The sequence below is a fragment of the Heterocephalus glaber genome, unplaced genomic scaffold (genome assembly GCF_053883595.1).
Source record: "Heterocephalus glaber isolate CG9 unplaced genomic scaffold, H.glaber_assembly_v1.0 deba00001689, whole genome shotgun sequence".
Classification (NCBI taxonomy): domain Eukaryota; kingdom Metazoa; phylum Chordata; class Mammalia; order Rodentia; family Bathyergidae; genus Heterocephalus; species Heterocephalus glaber.
This window is the reverse complement of record NW_028258414.1, coordinates 300,325-315,723: the sequence shown is the minus strand read 5'-3', so window position 1 is coordinate 315,723 and position 15,399 is coordinate 300,325. Positions and strand designations below refer to the sequence as shown.

General features: G+C 36.1%; 1 protein-coding gene across 20 annotated transcripts in view; it reads left to right on the top strand.

Annotated features, from left to right (window-relative positions):
- Positions 1-3,584, top strand: part of Znf280d (zinc finger protein 280D) — a 101,160-nt gene extending 97,576 nt beyond the window's left edge. For all 20 annotated transcript variants that reach the window (XM_087199182.1, XM_087199175.1, XM_087199178.1 and 17 more), the window contains one exon: positions 1,788-3,584. In XM_087199182.1, the coding sequence (XP_087055308.1) occupies positions 1,788-2,412 (625 nt within the window). In that variant the 3' untranslated portion in view covers positions 2,413-3,584. The remainder of the gene's footprint in view (positions 1-1,787) is intronic.
- Positions 3,585-15,399: the final 11,815 nt, after the last annotated feature.

Here is a 15,399-nt window from a genome sequence, read left to right as displayed (position 1 = left end):
TTAATTCATCTTTTGCCCCTCCAGATAAATTATTGAATAACACATTCAAAAGATGTTTCTTGAGCTTCACTAATAAAGTTATGTAGCCCTTTCTTCACCTAGAATTTTTCCTAGATTTTTAGGGAGTTGGTAACAAAAATTCACCTGGAGTTAGAAAAAGACTGGTCATCTTTATATTATTTAACATTTTGTGTAAATTGTGGTTAGTCGAATATGACCTGAAAAGAATAAAAATCAGGAGTATTTCCCTTTCAAATACCCGCTTCTTGTCCAGAGTAGTGCTCACACGTGTTTTCTCTCTCTCTCATTCTGTCTCTTCCCCCTTTCCCCATCTTCAAATAAATCGTTTCCTTTTATTAAAAAAAAAGAATAAAAATCATACAAATTTGAAATGAAAAAAACAATAAGATCTAGGACAATGAGCTAAGAATGATCAGAATTAATGAGTATGAATTAAGGAAGTTTGATATTAAAAAATTAAATCTTTCTGACAGATCAGTAACATAAGGTTACAAATTATAATGACAAAAAGTTCATAATGGTAATAAAAACGAAAACTGTACATAAAAGCCAAAATTTACAGAGGTAATTCATATGAGAGGTCATTTTCCAAATTAATGTGTAGATTCAGTCAGTAGTTAAAAATCTCAGAGACACTTGGTTTAGAAACAAAATAAGATTTCTACTTTTTCATTTTTTAATATATTTAATAATTTGTTAGACATTAAATTTTTATGTATTTACTATTTTTAATGATTGTTTTAATGAGCATCATTGTATAAATATCTTTTACATTTTAAAACTGAAATTTTTAAATAGGGAAATGTAGGTTATTTGCTATACTAGGGAATAACACATATTCTTTTTTTTTTTTCTTTTCTTTTTGGTACTGGGGATCGAACTCAGGACCTTGTACTTGCAAGGCAGGCAGTGGAACCACAGAGCTAAATCCTCAGCCCTCACATATTCTTAATCTATTGTTAAGATTGTGTTGTGTTGGCCGAAGAAAAGAATAAAGATAAATCAGTAAGAAAATAAATCCCAGAGAAATAGCCTTATACATATAATAATTTAATAAATACTAAATGACTATTTGAAAATGTTGCTAGAGGCTAAATTCCAAGTAGATTAAGTATAAAAAATAGGTATACATGAGCTTTTATTTTGTTAAAATGAGCTTACTGAAATATAGATAGGGGCTGCAAATCCTAGAAATCGTTGGCTTCTACTATTTTATGATTCACTAGATAGTTTCTATTTGTGCACCAGGGTAAGAGTAAACATCCATAAATACGTATGTGTACAAACATACACTGACATATGTATGCATTCATATATTTATGTATGTTTTTAAGGCATGTGTTTATGTTTTTTAAATTAGGCAATTAAAAATTAGGGAAATGTTTGTGAATGGTTATCTAATTTTGCATAGGAAAAGACATTTTAAGCACAAGAGAATGTATAAAGCATAAAAGAAAATAGGATTTTTTCCAAATATATTTTTTATTTTAGGTACTCTTACAAATCAGTAAGAACACTTAAATTCTAACTAAAACCTTGAAAGGAATTTGAACAGATGAAAATAATAACAGCCAGAACTAAAGCCTGCTGACATACTCACCAAACCCCTGATACGTGACTTCTTACCTAAGGAAATGCCATCCTGGTAACCTGTATGCCATTGTTCCCTTTTCAGCAGCAGATGTGTCCTAACTTTCTCCTTTCTTGGGGCATGTTTTTATTTCATAGTGTTCAAATACATTTTTTAATGAATCTTTATTTTTCAGTAAGCAAGATGAAGCTTCATCAGAAGAAAAACATGGATGTGATGCAGATTTACTTGAAGGCTCATCAGCAACACAAAGGGAAGAAAACTTAACAGTTTCAGGTAAAGAAAATGATACCCATCTAGCAGATCAGGAAACTAGCTCAAAGAAAATCTTCAGCTGTGATTCAAACATTGGTGCAGATAAAGTGGAAAAGGAAAAAGAAATACAGCAGCACGTTGGTTGGGAAATGGAATTGAAGATGGGCCAACATTCAGAAAATATAACTTCACGTGATCAGGTCGAAGATGACAACTCCAGTGAAGCTAAGTTTTCTTCAAAGAACATTAAGGATTTGCTGTTAATGTCAAGTGATGTTAGCATTGATCAGTTTCTGAGAAAAAGAGGTGAACCTGATTCTGTTAGTTCTGATGTTAGTGAGCAAGGCAGTGTTCATTTGGAACCTTTGACACCATCAGAGGTTCTTGAGTATGAAGCCACAGAGATTCTTCAGAAAGGTACCAGTGTTCTTTCAGCCAAGACTGATGAAGAAGTGTCTGATCAAACAGATGGCATCCCTGGAGAAAACAGTGCTAGCACAACAGAGACAACAGCACACTTGGTAGATGAGAAAGAAAGAAGCTGAAATGATGTAGCCACTCATAGGGCACCAACAGGAAGTGCATCTGGGAACTGTGCTCTCAGGTGAGCACACTCGCTCTGGTGGAGGTCAGAAATAGGAAAATGTGTGGGAGGTCATTAGTACACTTTGCCTGTATGTTCAGTCGAGGTTATTAAACAAATCAACTAACCAATGGTTAGTATGGATTTCCAAGTTTTTAAAAAATGAGTAGGGCTTTAATGAAGGCTTTGGTTTGTGATCAGAAGTTCTCATTTAAGTTTTTAAAGAAATGAGACATGGTTGCTGACTTGATTATAAGAATATTAGCTATATTAAAACTTTTCAAACTTTCATCACTCCTAAGCTTAAAATCCTATTATATCATTTAAAATCCTCCTTGTATCTAAAAACCTATGTACCTTTTTAAATTAACTTAAAGGAAGTGATTTGGAAACCATACAGATTTTTTGAATAACTGATTTAAAGTAATGGCTGATTGGCATTGTTAATGAAGACTTAGAGTGTGATGCTGGTAATGGAGCGTGTGTAGAGTGCTCAGCTGATGTCATGAGAACTTGGACGGACAAAACTTAACTTTGAATGTAATGTAACATCCCAGTCTGCCAGAAGCATGTAAACAGAATATTTTAATCTGTGTTCCTCCATACAAGTGTTAGCCTGCTGGGCAAGCTTACCTTTAATTAAACTTTCAGTGAAAGTGAAATTATTAAAATATAAACTTATATTTGTGTTTTTGGTCAGTGTGTAAACAGCAGAAATTGCTCACTGTACTAGTTGTATAAAGTGGAAGTCCATTTTTGAAACTCTGTTAGCTATTATGCTTTTAATGATCGTTTTTAAAAATAGACCCATAAAAATGGTCTGGAAGCCAAACCAAAGTATGGTATAATGTAAATACTGTAGAGGAGTAAACTGAAAACATGTTTTGGCATGTATTCAGCCAAATTTAAGTGACTTTTTCTGTAATTATAAGATAGGAACTTCAAATGGGACCTAAAGCAGTGATGTAAAAAAATTGGTTTGGGGAATTTAGCCTAATTTATCTAGAAGTTAGCTGCTAAGTTGGTTTTTCAGGGTTTTTTTTAAATCATCTAGAAGATAATAGATACAGAAATGAATCATATCAAGAATAGTAGTTTGCTTTAAAGTTCTAATAAAGTTTTATTTAAATGCTACATTTTTACTTCTTAAAATGTGCTTTGAATTCTTAAAATTTTGTTTCACTGAATGTTAAGTGTTTTAAATGGCCATTAACATTCTGCTGTATATACTAGTTTTTGAGTATTTGCAATAAAAATCTGTCTCTGAACAATTGTATTTTTCAGATCACTGATTAACTTTGCTACTGTTAGACACTGTATACTTGTTTAAAGAAATTTCTTCTTAAAAGTTAATACAATTTCATTCTGTATCCTTTAGCTGATACCTGACTTATTTTAAATTAGAATGAAAATATAAGGGATAATGTCATTAATATTTACAGAGAATAGTAGCTTTATACTTTTACTTCACAGAAAAAGTTTAATTATAAATATTTTTCAAATATTTATTTGAGGGAGATCTAATATTTTTATCTTTCCTGCTCCCAAGAAAAGGTAGGGAGACCCATTAGCTGTCATCCTTCACCTTAGTGAAACATAAATCTACAGCAGGGAAAAGTTTTGGAGTCACATAAGCCTTCAGAGAGCAGGGAGTAGAAAAAATGTTTGGCTATATAGGAATCACTGTCTGAGTTTCATTTGATTTGTTGCCAAGTCTATCATTTTATGTCTCTCAAGTACTTTTGAAAATAAGTCTCTTAAGTGAAACCAGAATCCCTTTTGAGGTTTGATTTATTTTTACTCCCTGGCTCCCTATGCCTTTAGAGTAGTGATATTCAAAGTAGCTGTTCCACAAACTGTACCTGTCTACAGTGAGAAAGGGGACCTGTACCAGACTGTAAGTCTTTCACTGAGAAAATCTGACAAAAACAAAACAAACAAAAATATTGAAATAAGCATTGTAGTTGCTAACTGTTGGTTTATATCTTCAGACAAGCTCCAGTCAGGAACTACCTATAGCAATTTGGGTGTACAAACCAAATCTTTGAGTAACAGTGGGCAGTGAGTGGCATAGTTTTTCTCTGTAGTAAATAATTGTGGGTTATGTTATTGTAATTACTCAAATTCACCTTGTAGCGTGAAAGCATGTGTGTGTGTGTGTGTGTGTGTGTGTGTGTGTGTGTAGGGGGTAATAATATGTAAATAATGATCCTATTTGTAAAACTGTCTGCAAAATAGAAGGTTGGCTGGATTTGGCCCCTGGACCACAGTTTGCTTACCCCGGCTTTAGAGTGCTTAGACATGAATGTGCAGAGCATTCATGCACTGTAGTTAGTGACCTTTTGCCTAAAAACATCCAAAGGCCAAGTGTGGTGTATGCCTGTAATCGCAGCACTCAGGAGGCTGAGGCAGGAGGATTGCTGTGAGTTCAAGGCCAGCCTGAGCTACATAGCCAGACTCTGTCTCAAAAACAAAACAGAAAGCTAATTTTTTATATCCCATCCCTCCTCAAGCCCCCTCCCCTTCCTATGTACAGAAGCTTTGTTTCCATTTTTTGCTTCTATTTTCACTTTTTTTCTTATCCCTTCCTTCCTTTCTCCCTTGCCCCTTGTTCCCCTTCAGAAAGCTAATTTTTAGTGGCTTGTTTAAAGTATTACAAAATCACCTTTTTTTTTTTTTTTTTTTTTTTGAGACAAAGTCTCACTATGTATTTTAGGCTGGCCTTGAACTCACTATATAACCCAGGCTGGACTTCAGTTCACTGCGATCTTCCTGCCTCAGCCTCCCAAGTGCTGGGACTACAGATCACCTTCTTCATTTAAAAGATTATACTGAGCATAATGTAGTCTTCATTAATATGGTGTGTCTTTATGAAGATTATTGGATAAAGCTGTGCACAGATATTAATGGCCAAAATGATTGCTGATCATACAAGTTCTTTTGGGTTTTGGTTTCTGGGAAATGTCCCAGCTACTTTGGAGGTGTTTGATTTTCCAAAAACAGAGCAGAAAAATCGACTGAATTACGTAGCCACTGCAACCATATTTTTTAAAAATTTACATTTACTGGGCCGGGGATTTAGCTCAGTGGTGCGGCTGCCTGCCTTGCAAGTGCAGGGTCCTGAGTTTGATCCCTGGTACCAAAAAAAAATTACCTTTTCCTCCCTAAATTATGTCCTTTATGGAGAATTCAGGAACAGTATACTATAGTTTTAAACTTGTAAAATATTTAAAATTTTACCACTGTATTAAAAGTATTTTAATTGCTTTCTATTAAGGGATAGCAAACTGTGACCCCCAGGTGGCCACCTGTTTTTATAAAGAAAATTTATTGGAACAACCATGCCATTTGTTTACATATTGTCTGTTATATATTTGTATACAGTCCAGTGGTGTGTAACAGAGACCATATGGCCATAGCCTAAAATATTTACAGTCTGGCCCTTTCAACAAAAGTCTACCAATCCCTGCTCTATATTTTCGATAAGCATATCATACTTACATAACCATTCTTTTATTTTTATTACTATAAATATTACAATGAAAATCTTGGTTCAGAAATTTAGGTCTGCACTTTTTATACATGTACTAGAATTCAAAGTGTGCACTTTATGAAACTGGAGAGTGTTCAGTTTTCAAATTTAAAAATAGCCATATTTGCTTGGTCAAATTAGTATATCTATATAAAAATCAAAACAATACATGTAAGTTTTTAGGGGAAGAATGAAAATTTTTCCTACAATTATACTTATGGAAAGAGATTTTTGTCCCATCATAAACTGTCAAGAATAGAGGACTTATTCATCTAGAATTTTTTTCAACTCTTCAAAATCAGTTTACCTTTTCTTTTTAAAATGTAATGTGATTTTCATTCCTGTTATTCACCAAATATTTCTGTTGTATGGCCCTGTGACTAGTTCCTGGTGAGTGAATTGTGAGTAAAAGAGGCTTCTGGTTTAGAGCACTTAAGTTTCGATGTGAGCATCTTTAGAGCTCTCTTCTGTTTGGTATGGTGACTAGTCACATTCGAGATGGTGATTGCCCCAGCCGTCTGGGTTCCTGAGTGACTTCTACCATATGAACAAAACCTCTGGGTTTATTTACATGGGCATGTGAGGGAGACATAAATATTTTGGTACAAACTACTGCAGTTAGGGAATTTTTGTTTTTCGTGCCTAACCTAACTTATCTTGACCAATACAGGAATGAATCCTGAAAGCAGAGTGCTGCCATTAAAAAAAAAATCTAAACTAAACTACCTATTACAGTGGCTTGGGTGATAGATGGTAATGCTGCATGAAGTGATCCACATTCTACCATGGTGAGATTTGATAAACTTGCCTATATTTAGAAGATAAATAATATATATAATGAACATTTATTTTTGTTGGGAGATTTTAGATAACAGAATGTTAATCGCATGTTTTGATTACTATATTAGCTGCATTAGGCAAGATATTTTCAAGAAATGAACTAAAATGAGAAATGGTAGGATTGCAAATGGAGACAAAAGAGAATAGAAAAAGTCTGGAAATTCAGATACTTGCAAGATTCTATCAGAAGAGGCAATAATCCCCAACCAGTAAAAGGAGAAGGCCTTTAAGCAACAAATTTAATTAAATCAACAATATGGGCATCACAGTAATTGTTAAAACTTCTAACTAGGTTAAAAAGACCCATAGTGTTTCTCTGTGAGAATTCCTTCCAGCATTTCTTGAGAAATTTATATGTTTTCAAAGTCTCAAGACAAGTCAGTCAAGAAATTGTTAGGACAGGGAAAAGTATTATAACTGTCCCTTAAGATTAAAGCTTAGTTATCTACTTAGAACCATTACTTTTCAAAGGAATCCATTGAAATCAAACCCAAAAGCAAGAGCAGGGAATGCTGGCATGTAGAGTTTAAGGGTAAGGTCAACATTTCTAGGAACCAGAACGGGAGCACACAAGAGAATTGGTCACATTCTTGTAGCTATTACTGTGTCATAAGAGCATGTTTGTGCCCTGTCTGGTGCTAATGATGAGTCTCTCTTGTAAAATATTAATAGGTGTATGGTGTACGTTATTCAAATCCTGTCAGTGGTGTTCTAGGAAATAACGTTTTGGAAACAAAACAAGTCCTTAAATTGGAAATTCTGACTTGTGATTCTGTGTAGTGCTGTTAATCCTGCTAAAAAGATCCAAATGTTACATTATACAAATACTACCAGATTTGTTGGCAATTCCCAGCATTTGATTATTGCCAAAGGCTACTGTTCTTTGCAAATACTTCAACAAGAAATGCAAAGAAAAGAAGTGAATGTTGTGGAACATTTAAAAAAAAATGAGAAACTGATCCAAACTCAAATTAATAAAATCAATCAATTTCAATAGCAAGACCTAATATTCTCATCATTAAAAAAGGAAAAGAGCGTCTATGAAGCAACATGTAACCTAAGATTAACTTAAAGATGTTTTTCAGACACACCCTTAATGATTCAACTATTAATACAAAAGAAAGAATATTTTCATATTTGAAATATTTGTTGAAAAATAAAGACTAGTATTATATAGGGCAACTAATACTTTGTGTGCTTTAAATTTTCATTTTAAGAATAACTTAACCAAAGTCTGTGGTACTTCAAATTTTCAAGATGATTTTTTTACATTCATGTTACTATGGTCTTCATTTTTGTTATCAGATATCTATATCAGGTAGAAATACAGGTATTGAAATCATCTTGTCACAATATATTGGTAAAAAATGATAATAAATCATGTATTTATTATATTTTACCAGAAAATTTCTGGGACATGTAACTCAGAAAAATGTTTCACCTAGTCACAATTATTTTGAAGTATATTAAGTATAATGTTATGGAAAACACAGAATGGCGATTTTGTATAATTCTGGAATTTCTAGAAATTTTGATTTTTTAAAAAATTCTTTTATTGGTACATTGTAGGTATACAACACAATTACATTTCTCATTGGGAATTGTACCTTTACATAATGCATCTTGGTTCTTATTTTTTCCCCATTCCTAGCCCTCCCTTCACCCCCTCCACCCTTCCCTATTTACAAAGACTTTATTTCCATTTTTTCCATTTCTCATCATTTTTCCTTTCCCTTCTTTCCTTCCCCCTGCCCCTCCCACTACCCCTACCCCTTTGGACCTTTTCCTATTTTGCATTATCGATTATTCATTCTAATCATTGGCACATTTTAGAAATACAATATGATGACATTCATCATTGGAAATTTGCACCTTTACATAGTCTCTCTTGGTTCTTATTTTTCACCCTTGCCCAGCCCTCCCTTCAACCCCTCCATTCCTCCCTATTTACAAAGATTTTATTCCTATTTTTCCATTTTCTCATATTAATCCCATTCCCTTCTATCCTTTCCTCTAGCCCTCCCACTTCCTTCCCCTTTGCCCCTTTTCTTCCTATTTCACATTACCTATTATACATTTTAGTCCTTATTTACACTTTCAGTTTCTCACACCAGAGAAACTATTCGGTACTTATACATGTGTGTCCTATTTATTTCACTTAAGAGTATTGCCTCAATGTGCATCCACTTAGCTATAAATGTCTAATTTCTCATTTTTAATGGCTGAGTAGTACTCCATTTTATAAGAAAACCACATTTTCTTTACCCAGTCTCCAGTTGATGGGCATTTGGGCTGTTTCCAAGTTTTAGCTATCACAAACTGTGCTGCTGTGAACATGGGCGCACATATATCACTGTGGTATGATTCTTTTAATTCTTTGGGGAAGATCCCCAGCAGTGGAATAGCGGGGTCAAATGGGACTTCCAGTCCTAGTTCTTTGAGGTATCTCCATACTGATTTCCACAGTGGTTGCACCAGTCTACCCTCCCACCAGCAGTGGAGCAGGGTTCCTCTTTCCCCACAGCCCCGCCAGCATTTGTTATTGGTTGATTTCATGATAGCGGCCATTCATTCTGGAGTGAAGTGGAATCTCAGTGTTGTTTTCATTTGCATCTCTCGAATGACCAGTGATGTTGAACATTTTTTCATGTATTTATTTGCTATTTCTACTTCTTTGAGAAATGTCTGTTCATTTCAGATGCCCATTTTTGGATTGGGTCTTTAAATTTGGGAGGTCTGATCTTTTGAAGTTCTTTATAGATTCGAGATAGTAGACCTTTGTCTGAGGAAGAGCAGGTGAAGATTTTTTCCCACATTGTCGGTTGTCTCTTCACACTGCTGGTGGTTTCTCTTGCTGTGCAGAAGCCTTTTAATAAGAAGAGATCCCACTTGTTGATTGTTTGTGCTAGTTCACGGGCAACTGAGGTTTTGTTCATAAAATCTTTTCCTACACCAGTGTCTTCAAGGGTCCTACCTAACCTCTGTTCCAACTGGTTCAGAGTTTCTATTTTAATATTTAGATCTTTAATCCATTCTGATTTTAGTTTAGTGCATGGTGAGAGATATAGGTCTAGTTTTAATCTTTGGCAAGCTGAAGCCCAGTTTTTCCAGCACCATTTATTAAAGAGGCTATCTTTCCTCCAGTGAGGGTGTTTGGCTCCTTTATCGAAGATGAGATGGCTGAGTGTGTCTGGCGTTGTTTCTGCATCTTGTAATCTGTTCCACTGGTCCTCAAGTCTGTTTCTTTGCCAGTACCATGCTGTTTTTATCACAGTAGCTTTGTAGTAGAGTTGCAGGTTGGGGATTGTGATACCCTCTGGCATGTCTCTGTTACCTAGAATTGCTTTTGCTATTCTGGGTCTCTTCTTGTTCCAAATGAATATTTGGCTTGTTTTCTCAAGGTCCATGAAGTATGCTGCTGGGATATCAATTGGGATTGGATTAAATCTATATAGCAGTTTTGGAAGTATGGCCATATTCACTATATTAATCCTTCCTACTCAGGAGCAGGGGATGTCTTTCCATTTTCTGATATCATCTTCAATCTCTGTTTTCAGAGTGCCATACTTTTCAGAGAAGAGGTCTTTGATTTCTTTCGTTAGGTTGATTCGTAGGTATTTCAGTTTTTTGGATGCTATTGTGAAAGGAATTATTTGCCCTATTTCTCTCTCAGTGAGTCTGTCATTTGTGTAGAGGAAAGCTACTGATTTTTGTTTGTTGACCTTGTAACCAGCTACTTGACTGAATTTGGTTATTAAGCCTAGAAGACTTTTGGTGGAGTTCTTGGGATCTTCTATATAGAGTATCTTGTCGTCTGCTAATAATGACAGTTCTTCATTTCCTGTCTTTATTACTTTTATTTCTTTCTCTTGTCTAATTGCCGTGGCTAATGTTTCCAGAACTATATTGAACAAGAGTGGTAATAGTGGAAATCCTTGTCTTGTTCCTGATTTTAGTGTGAAGGATTTCAGTTTTTGACCATTTAGTGTGATATTGGCTGTTGATTTTTCATAGATGGCTTCTATCAGTTTGAGGTAGAGTCCATCTATTCCAATTCTTTGTAGAGTTTTTATCATACATGCATGTTGGATTTTGTCAAATGCTTTTTCTGGGTCTATGGAGATAATCATATGGTTTTTGTCCTTGGCTCTATTGATACAGTGTATTACATTGATTGATTTGTGTATATTGAACCATCCCTGCATCCCTGGGATGAGTCCCACTTGATTAGGGTGTATGATCTTCTTGATGATCTTCTGCATTCTGTTTGCCATTATCTTATTAAGGAGTCTTGCATCTGTGTCCATTAGTGAGATTGGCCTATAGTTCTCCTTTTCGGTTGGGTCTTTCTCTGCTTTGGGGATCAAGGTGATGCTTGCTTCCAGGAATGAATTTGGGAGTATTGCTTCCCTTTCAATTTCATTGAAGAATTTAAACAGTAGTGGCAGCAGTTTCTCTCTAAATGTTTTGTAGAATTCAGCAGTGAAGCCATCAGGGCCCGGGCTTTTCCATCTTATTGGCATATAGGTTCTGGAAGTAGGTATTGATGATCCTCTGGATTTCTGCTGGGTCTGTTGTAATTTCACCTTGTTCATTCCTAATTGCATGGATTTGGGCCTTTTCTTTCTTTTTTCTGGCAAGGTTGGCTAAAGGTTTGTTAATTTTATTGATTCTTTCGAAGAAGCAACTCTTGGCTTCATTGATTTTTTGTATCGTTCTCTTAGTCTCCATTGCATTGATTTCTCCTCTGATCTTTGCAATTTCCTCCCTTGTATGAGCTCTGGGGTTGTCCTGTTCTTCTTTTTCTAGAAGCTTGAGGTGCAGCATCAGGTTGTTTAATTGGGCTTGTTCTGTTTTCCTAATATGTGTATTCACTGCTATGAATTTCCCTCATAAGACTGCTTTCATTGTGTCCCATAGATTCTGATATGTTGTATTGTCATTGTCATTTAATGGAAGGAACTGTCTGATTTCTTCTTTAATTTCCTCTGTGACCCACTGGTTATTCAGAAGTGTGTTGTTCAATTTCCATGTGTTTATGAAATTTTTTGAGTTTCTTTTGGTATGGATATCCAATTTCATTGCACTATGGTCTGTTAATATACAGGGGATAACTTCAATTCCTTTCACTTACTTAAACATGTTCTATGTGTGAGAATGTGGTCTATTTTTGAGAATGACCCATGTGCAGCTGAGGAGAATGTGTATTCTGATTTTGTGGGGTGGAAGACTCTGTAAACATCTGTTAAGTTCATTTGTTCAAGATTTCGATTGAGTTCTAGTATTTCATTACTTATTTTTTGTCTAGTTGATCTATCTATTTGTGACAGTGGGGTGTTGAGGTCCCCCACTACAATTGTATTAGTGCATATATGACTTTTCATGTCCATTAATATTTGTTTTATATAGTTGGGCGCACTAGTGTTTGGTGCATAGATATTTATGATTGTCATCTCTTCCTCTTGGATTCTTCCCTTTACAAGGATGTAGTGTCCTTCTTCGTCTGTCCTAATCAGTATTGGTTTGAAATCTAGTTGATCTGCAAAGAGGATAGCTACTCCTGCTTTTCTTCGGGTTCCTGTCACATGGAGTATTTTCCACCGTTTAACTTTCAGTCTGTGAGTTTCCTTTTGAATTAAGTGTGTTTCTTGTATGCAGCATATTGTTGGATTTTGCTTCTTGACCCATTCTGCCAGTGTATTTCTTTTGATTGGTGAATTGAGACCATTAACATTGATGGTTATAACTGAAACGTATTGACTTGTCATTGCCATGACTTTTTCTTTTTGTTGGGTTCTCCCCCTTTACATTTAATTTCTTGTCATGCCAGATGGATTCATTCTGCTGGGCTTCCTGCGGTTGTAATCCTTGTTGTCTTTTCCTAGGATATTGTGTAAAAGTCTTTGGAGTGCTGGTTTGGTATTCACGAAGTTCCTAAGGTGCTCTTTGTCATGAAAGTATCTTATTTCTCCATCAATTTTGAAAGATAGTTTTGCAGGGTACATCAATCTGGGTTGGAGGCTGTTTTCTTTTAGGGCTTGGAATATGTCACTGCAAGCTCTTCTTGCCTTGATGGTTTGCATTGAAAAGTCTGCTGTGATTCTGATGGGCTTGCCTTTGTATGTGATTTGTTTCTTTTCTCTCACTGCTTGTAGAACTTTGTATTTCTGTTGAGTTTCTGGAATCTTAACAATTATATGCCTATGTGTCGAGTTTTTTTTTGATCAAGGCTATTTGGAGTCCTATATGCCTCACTTACCTGTATGTCAAGCTCTTTTTCCCTGCTTGGGAAGTTTTCTGCCATTATTTCTGTGAAGAGATTTTTTATGTCATCTGCACTCTCTCCTGTTTCTTCATTGACTCCAATCAGTCTTATGTTATTGTTCTTTGCATCATCTAGCAGCTGCTGGATTGATTTCTCATGTTCCCTTTTAATTTTGAAGCAAGTTTTCTTTTCCTGGTCACTAATTGCAATCTTATCTTCTATATCTGAAATTCTGTCCTCACATAGGCTCATTCTGCTGTGTAGACTTTCAGTGGAGTTTTTCATGTCCTGGAAATCTATTTGCATGTGTTTTATGGATTCCATTTGTTTCTTATGTTGAGATTCCATCATGTTCCTGAGCTCCTCTCTAGATTTATTAATCATGTCTTACACTAGGGCCACAATTTCTCCTGTTATGTGAGAAATTATTTCTGATTTCATTTTTTCCAGATCCCCTTTTGTTGCCAGTTCAGTGGGTCCAGGTGGTTGAGTATCAGAGTGTTCCATCTCATTTCCTTTTGGGGTTGCTGTAGGTGATCTGGAAGTCTGGTTTTGAGATTTATTTACGTGTTTTCTCATTTCAACTGGGGTGGAGGCTGTTGGCTCCTGCACGGATTACCTCCTCTGAGCTGGAAGAGGTGGGACAGGGTCTGCGAGCAGCAGTAGGGATGGTGGCCCAAAAGCACTTTCCTGTGAGCTGGGAGCAGCGAGAGGGATGGTGGCTGGGAAGTCCCTTCCTTTGGGCCAGGAGCAGTGGGACGGTGGCTCAGAACCCCCTACCGTTGGGCCGGGAGCGGCGGGACTCAGTACTGTGGTCTGGTGGTCTGGTGTCCTCTGCGTCTTTGTAGTGTGGAACCAGGTGGCTGTACAGAGGAGCGGGGTGGGGGTGTGGGGGGGTGGGGGGGTGTCCAGTGTATTGTTGCTGGGGCATGGGCTGATTCAGCATGTTCCGCGTGACTCGGGACCTCGGTAGGGTGTCTGCAGACCTGCCTGTCTGGAGCGGGCTGATTCTGCGTGTTCCGCGTGACTCAGGACCTTGGTAGGGCGTGCCAAATTTTGATTTCTTATTCCCACATCCCAAATACCATCTTTCAGGAATTTTGAAATACCAATACCCAGTGAATCTTTTTAATAAGAAAAAGTTGAGTGGGAACAGTAAAGTGTCAGTCTTCTTCCAATGCCTATAGGCTCATGGTACTCAGTAAGTGTAGGGAGAAGTTGGGAAGCCACATCTTCAAAAAATGTGGGTGGTTCTTAGCTTTGACTCATCATTTATATTTGTAAAATATAAATTTTATAAATTTTAGAAAACCGTACTGTTAAAGGAATCATGAGCTTTGACTAAAAGTAGTACTGCTTCAGATTTAAAATGAACCCTGGGACCTGCCTATTAAGAGGAGGTAGCTAAGAAATCTTCTTGGTCTCCAAATATATCCTCCAATGTCTACTCCAAGATTGCAGAGAAGATAAAAATAATTTCAAAAGGAAAGGTTTTCTATCACTTCTCGGCCTTTTGGCTAAGATCAAGTTTGGAAAGGTTTTCTAAATGATGAGATCAAAAATTAGGTTCTAAGGAATTTTATATCCACAAAGTAGAGGGCTCTTGTAGCATAGAATTGTTTTAGACTAGTAACTGCTATATGTCTTCCATCTTTCCATTTTTCTATCTCTGTTTCAACCACATGTGTGTAGAAGACAGACTTTTTCTTAGATTAACAGATAAAGGAGAGATTTATATATACCATACCCAGATTTAGAGTCTACTGTTAGTGGACCTTGAACTTAATGTTGTTGATTCCATGGATCTCTTTTCAGAAGAGACAGCATATGTCCTGACAGAGAGAGAGGGAGCACTGAATAAACTGTTGGCCAGAAAGGTGAGCTGTGATAATCATTAGGATTATTCACCATAGAATAGTGGTTTGTCCCAGAGGATCAGATACATAGCAGGATTATGGTTCTTATGATTGAATGGAGTCATATGTGTCTGGTTCTTGATTGTGAATTGTGGGGAAATATAACATGTCTCTTCTGAGCTGAAGCATTAAATGTGAGGCCTAGATTTTTGTCTTTTCCTTGATTGTCTTACTGGCAGTTTGAGAAGGTGGCTGTGTCATCTGAGTTACTAGGATTAACAGAATAGTTATCCTTCAACTTGCAGTGGGCATTTAAATGAATGAGAAACCTCAAGTTCCATCTATTTATGCATAGATGCCTCAAGTTTACCTTTCTTTAAAACTGTGTAGTACCCCATTGTGTATAAATACATTTTCCTTATCCATCTAAAACTACAATGAGATACCATCTTACTC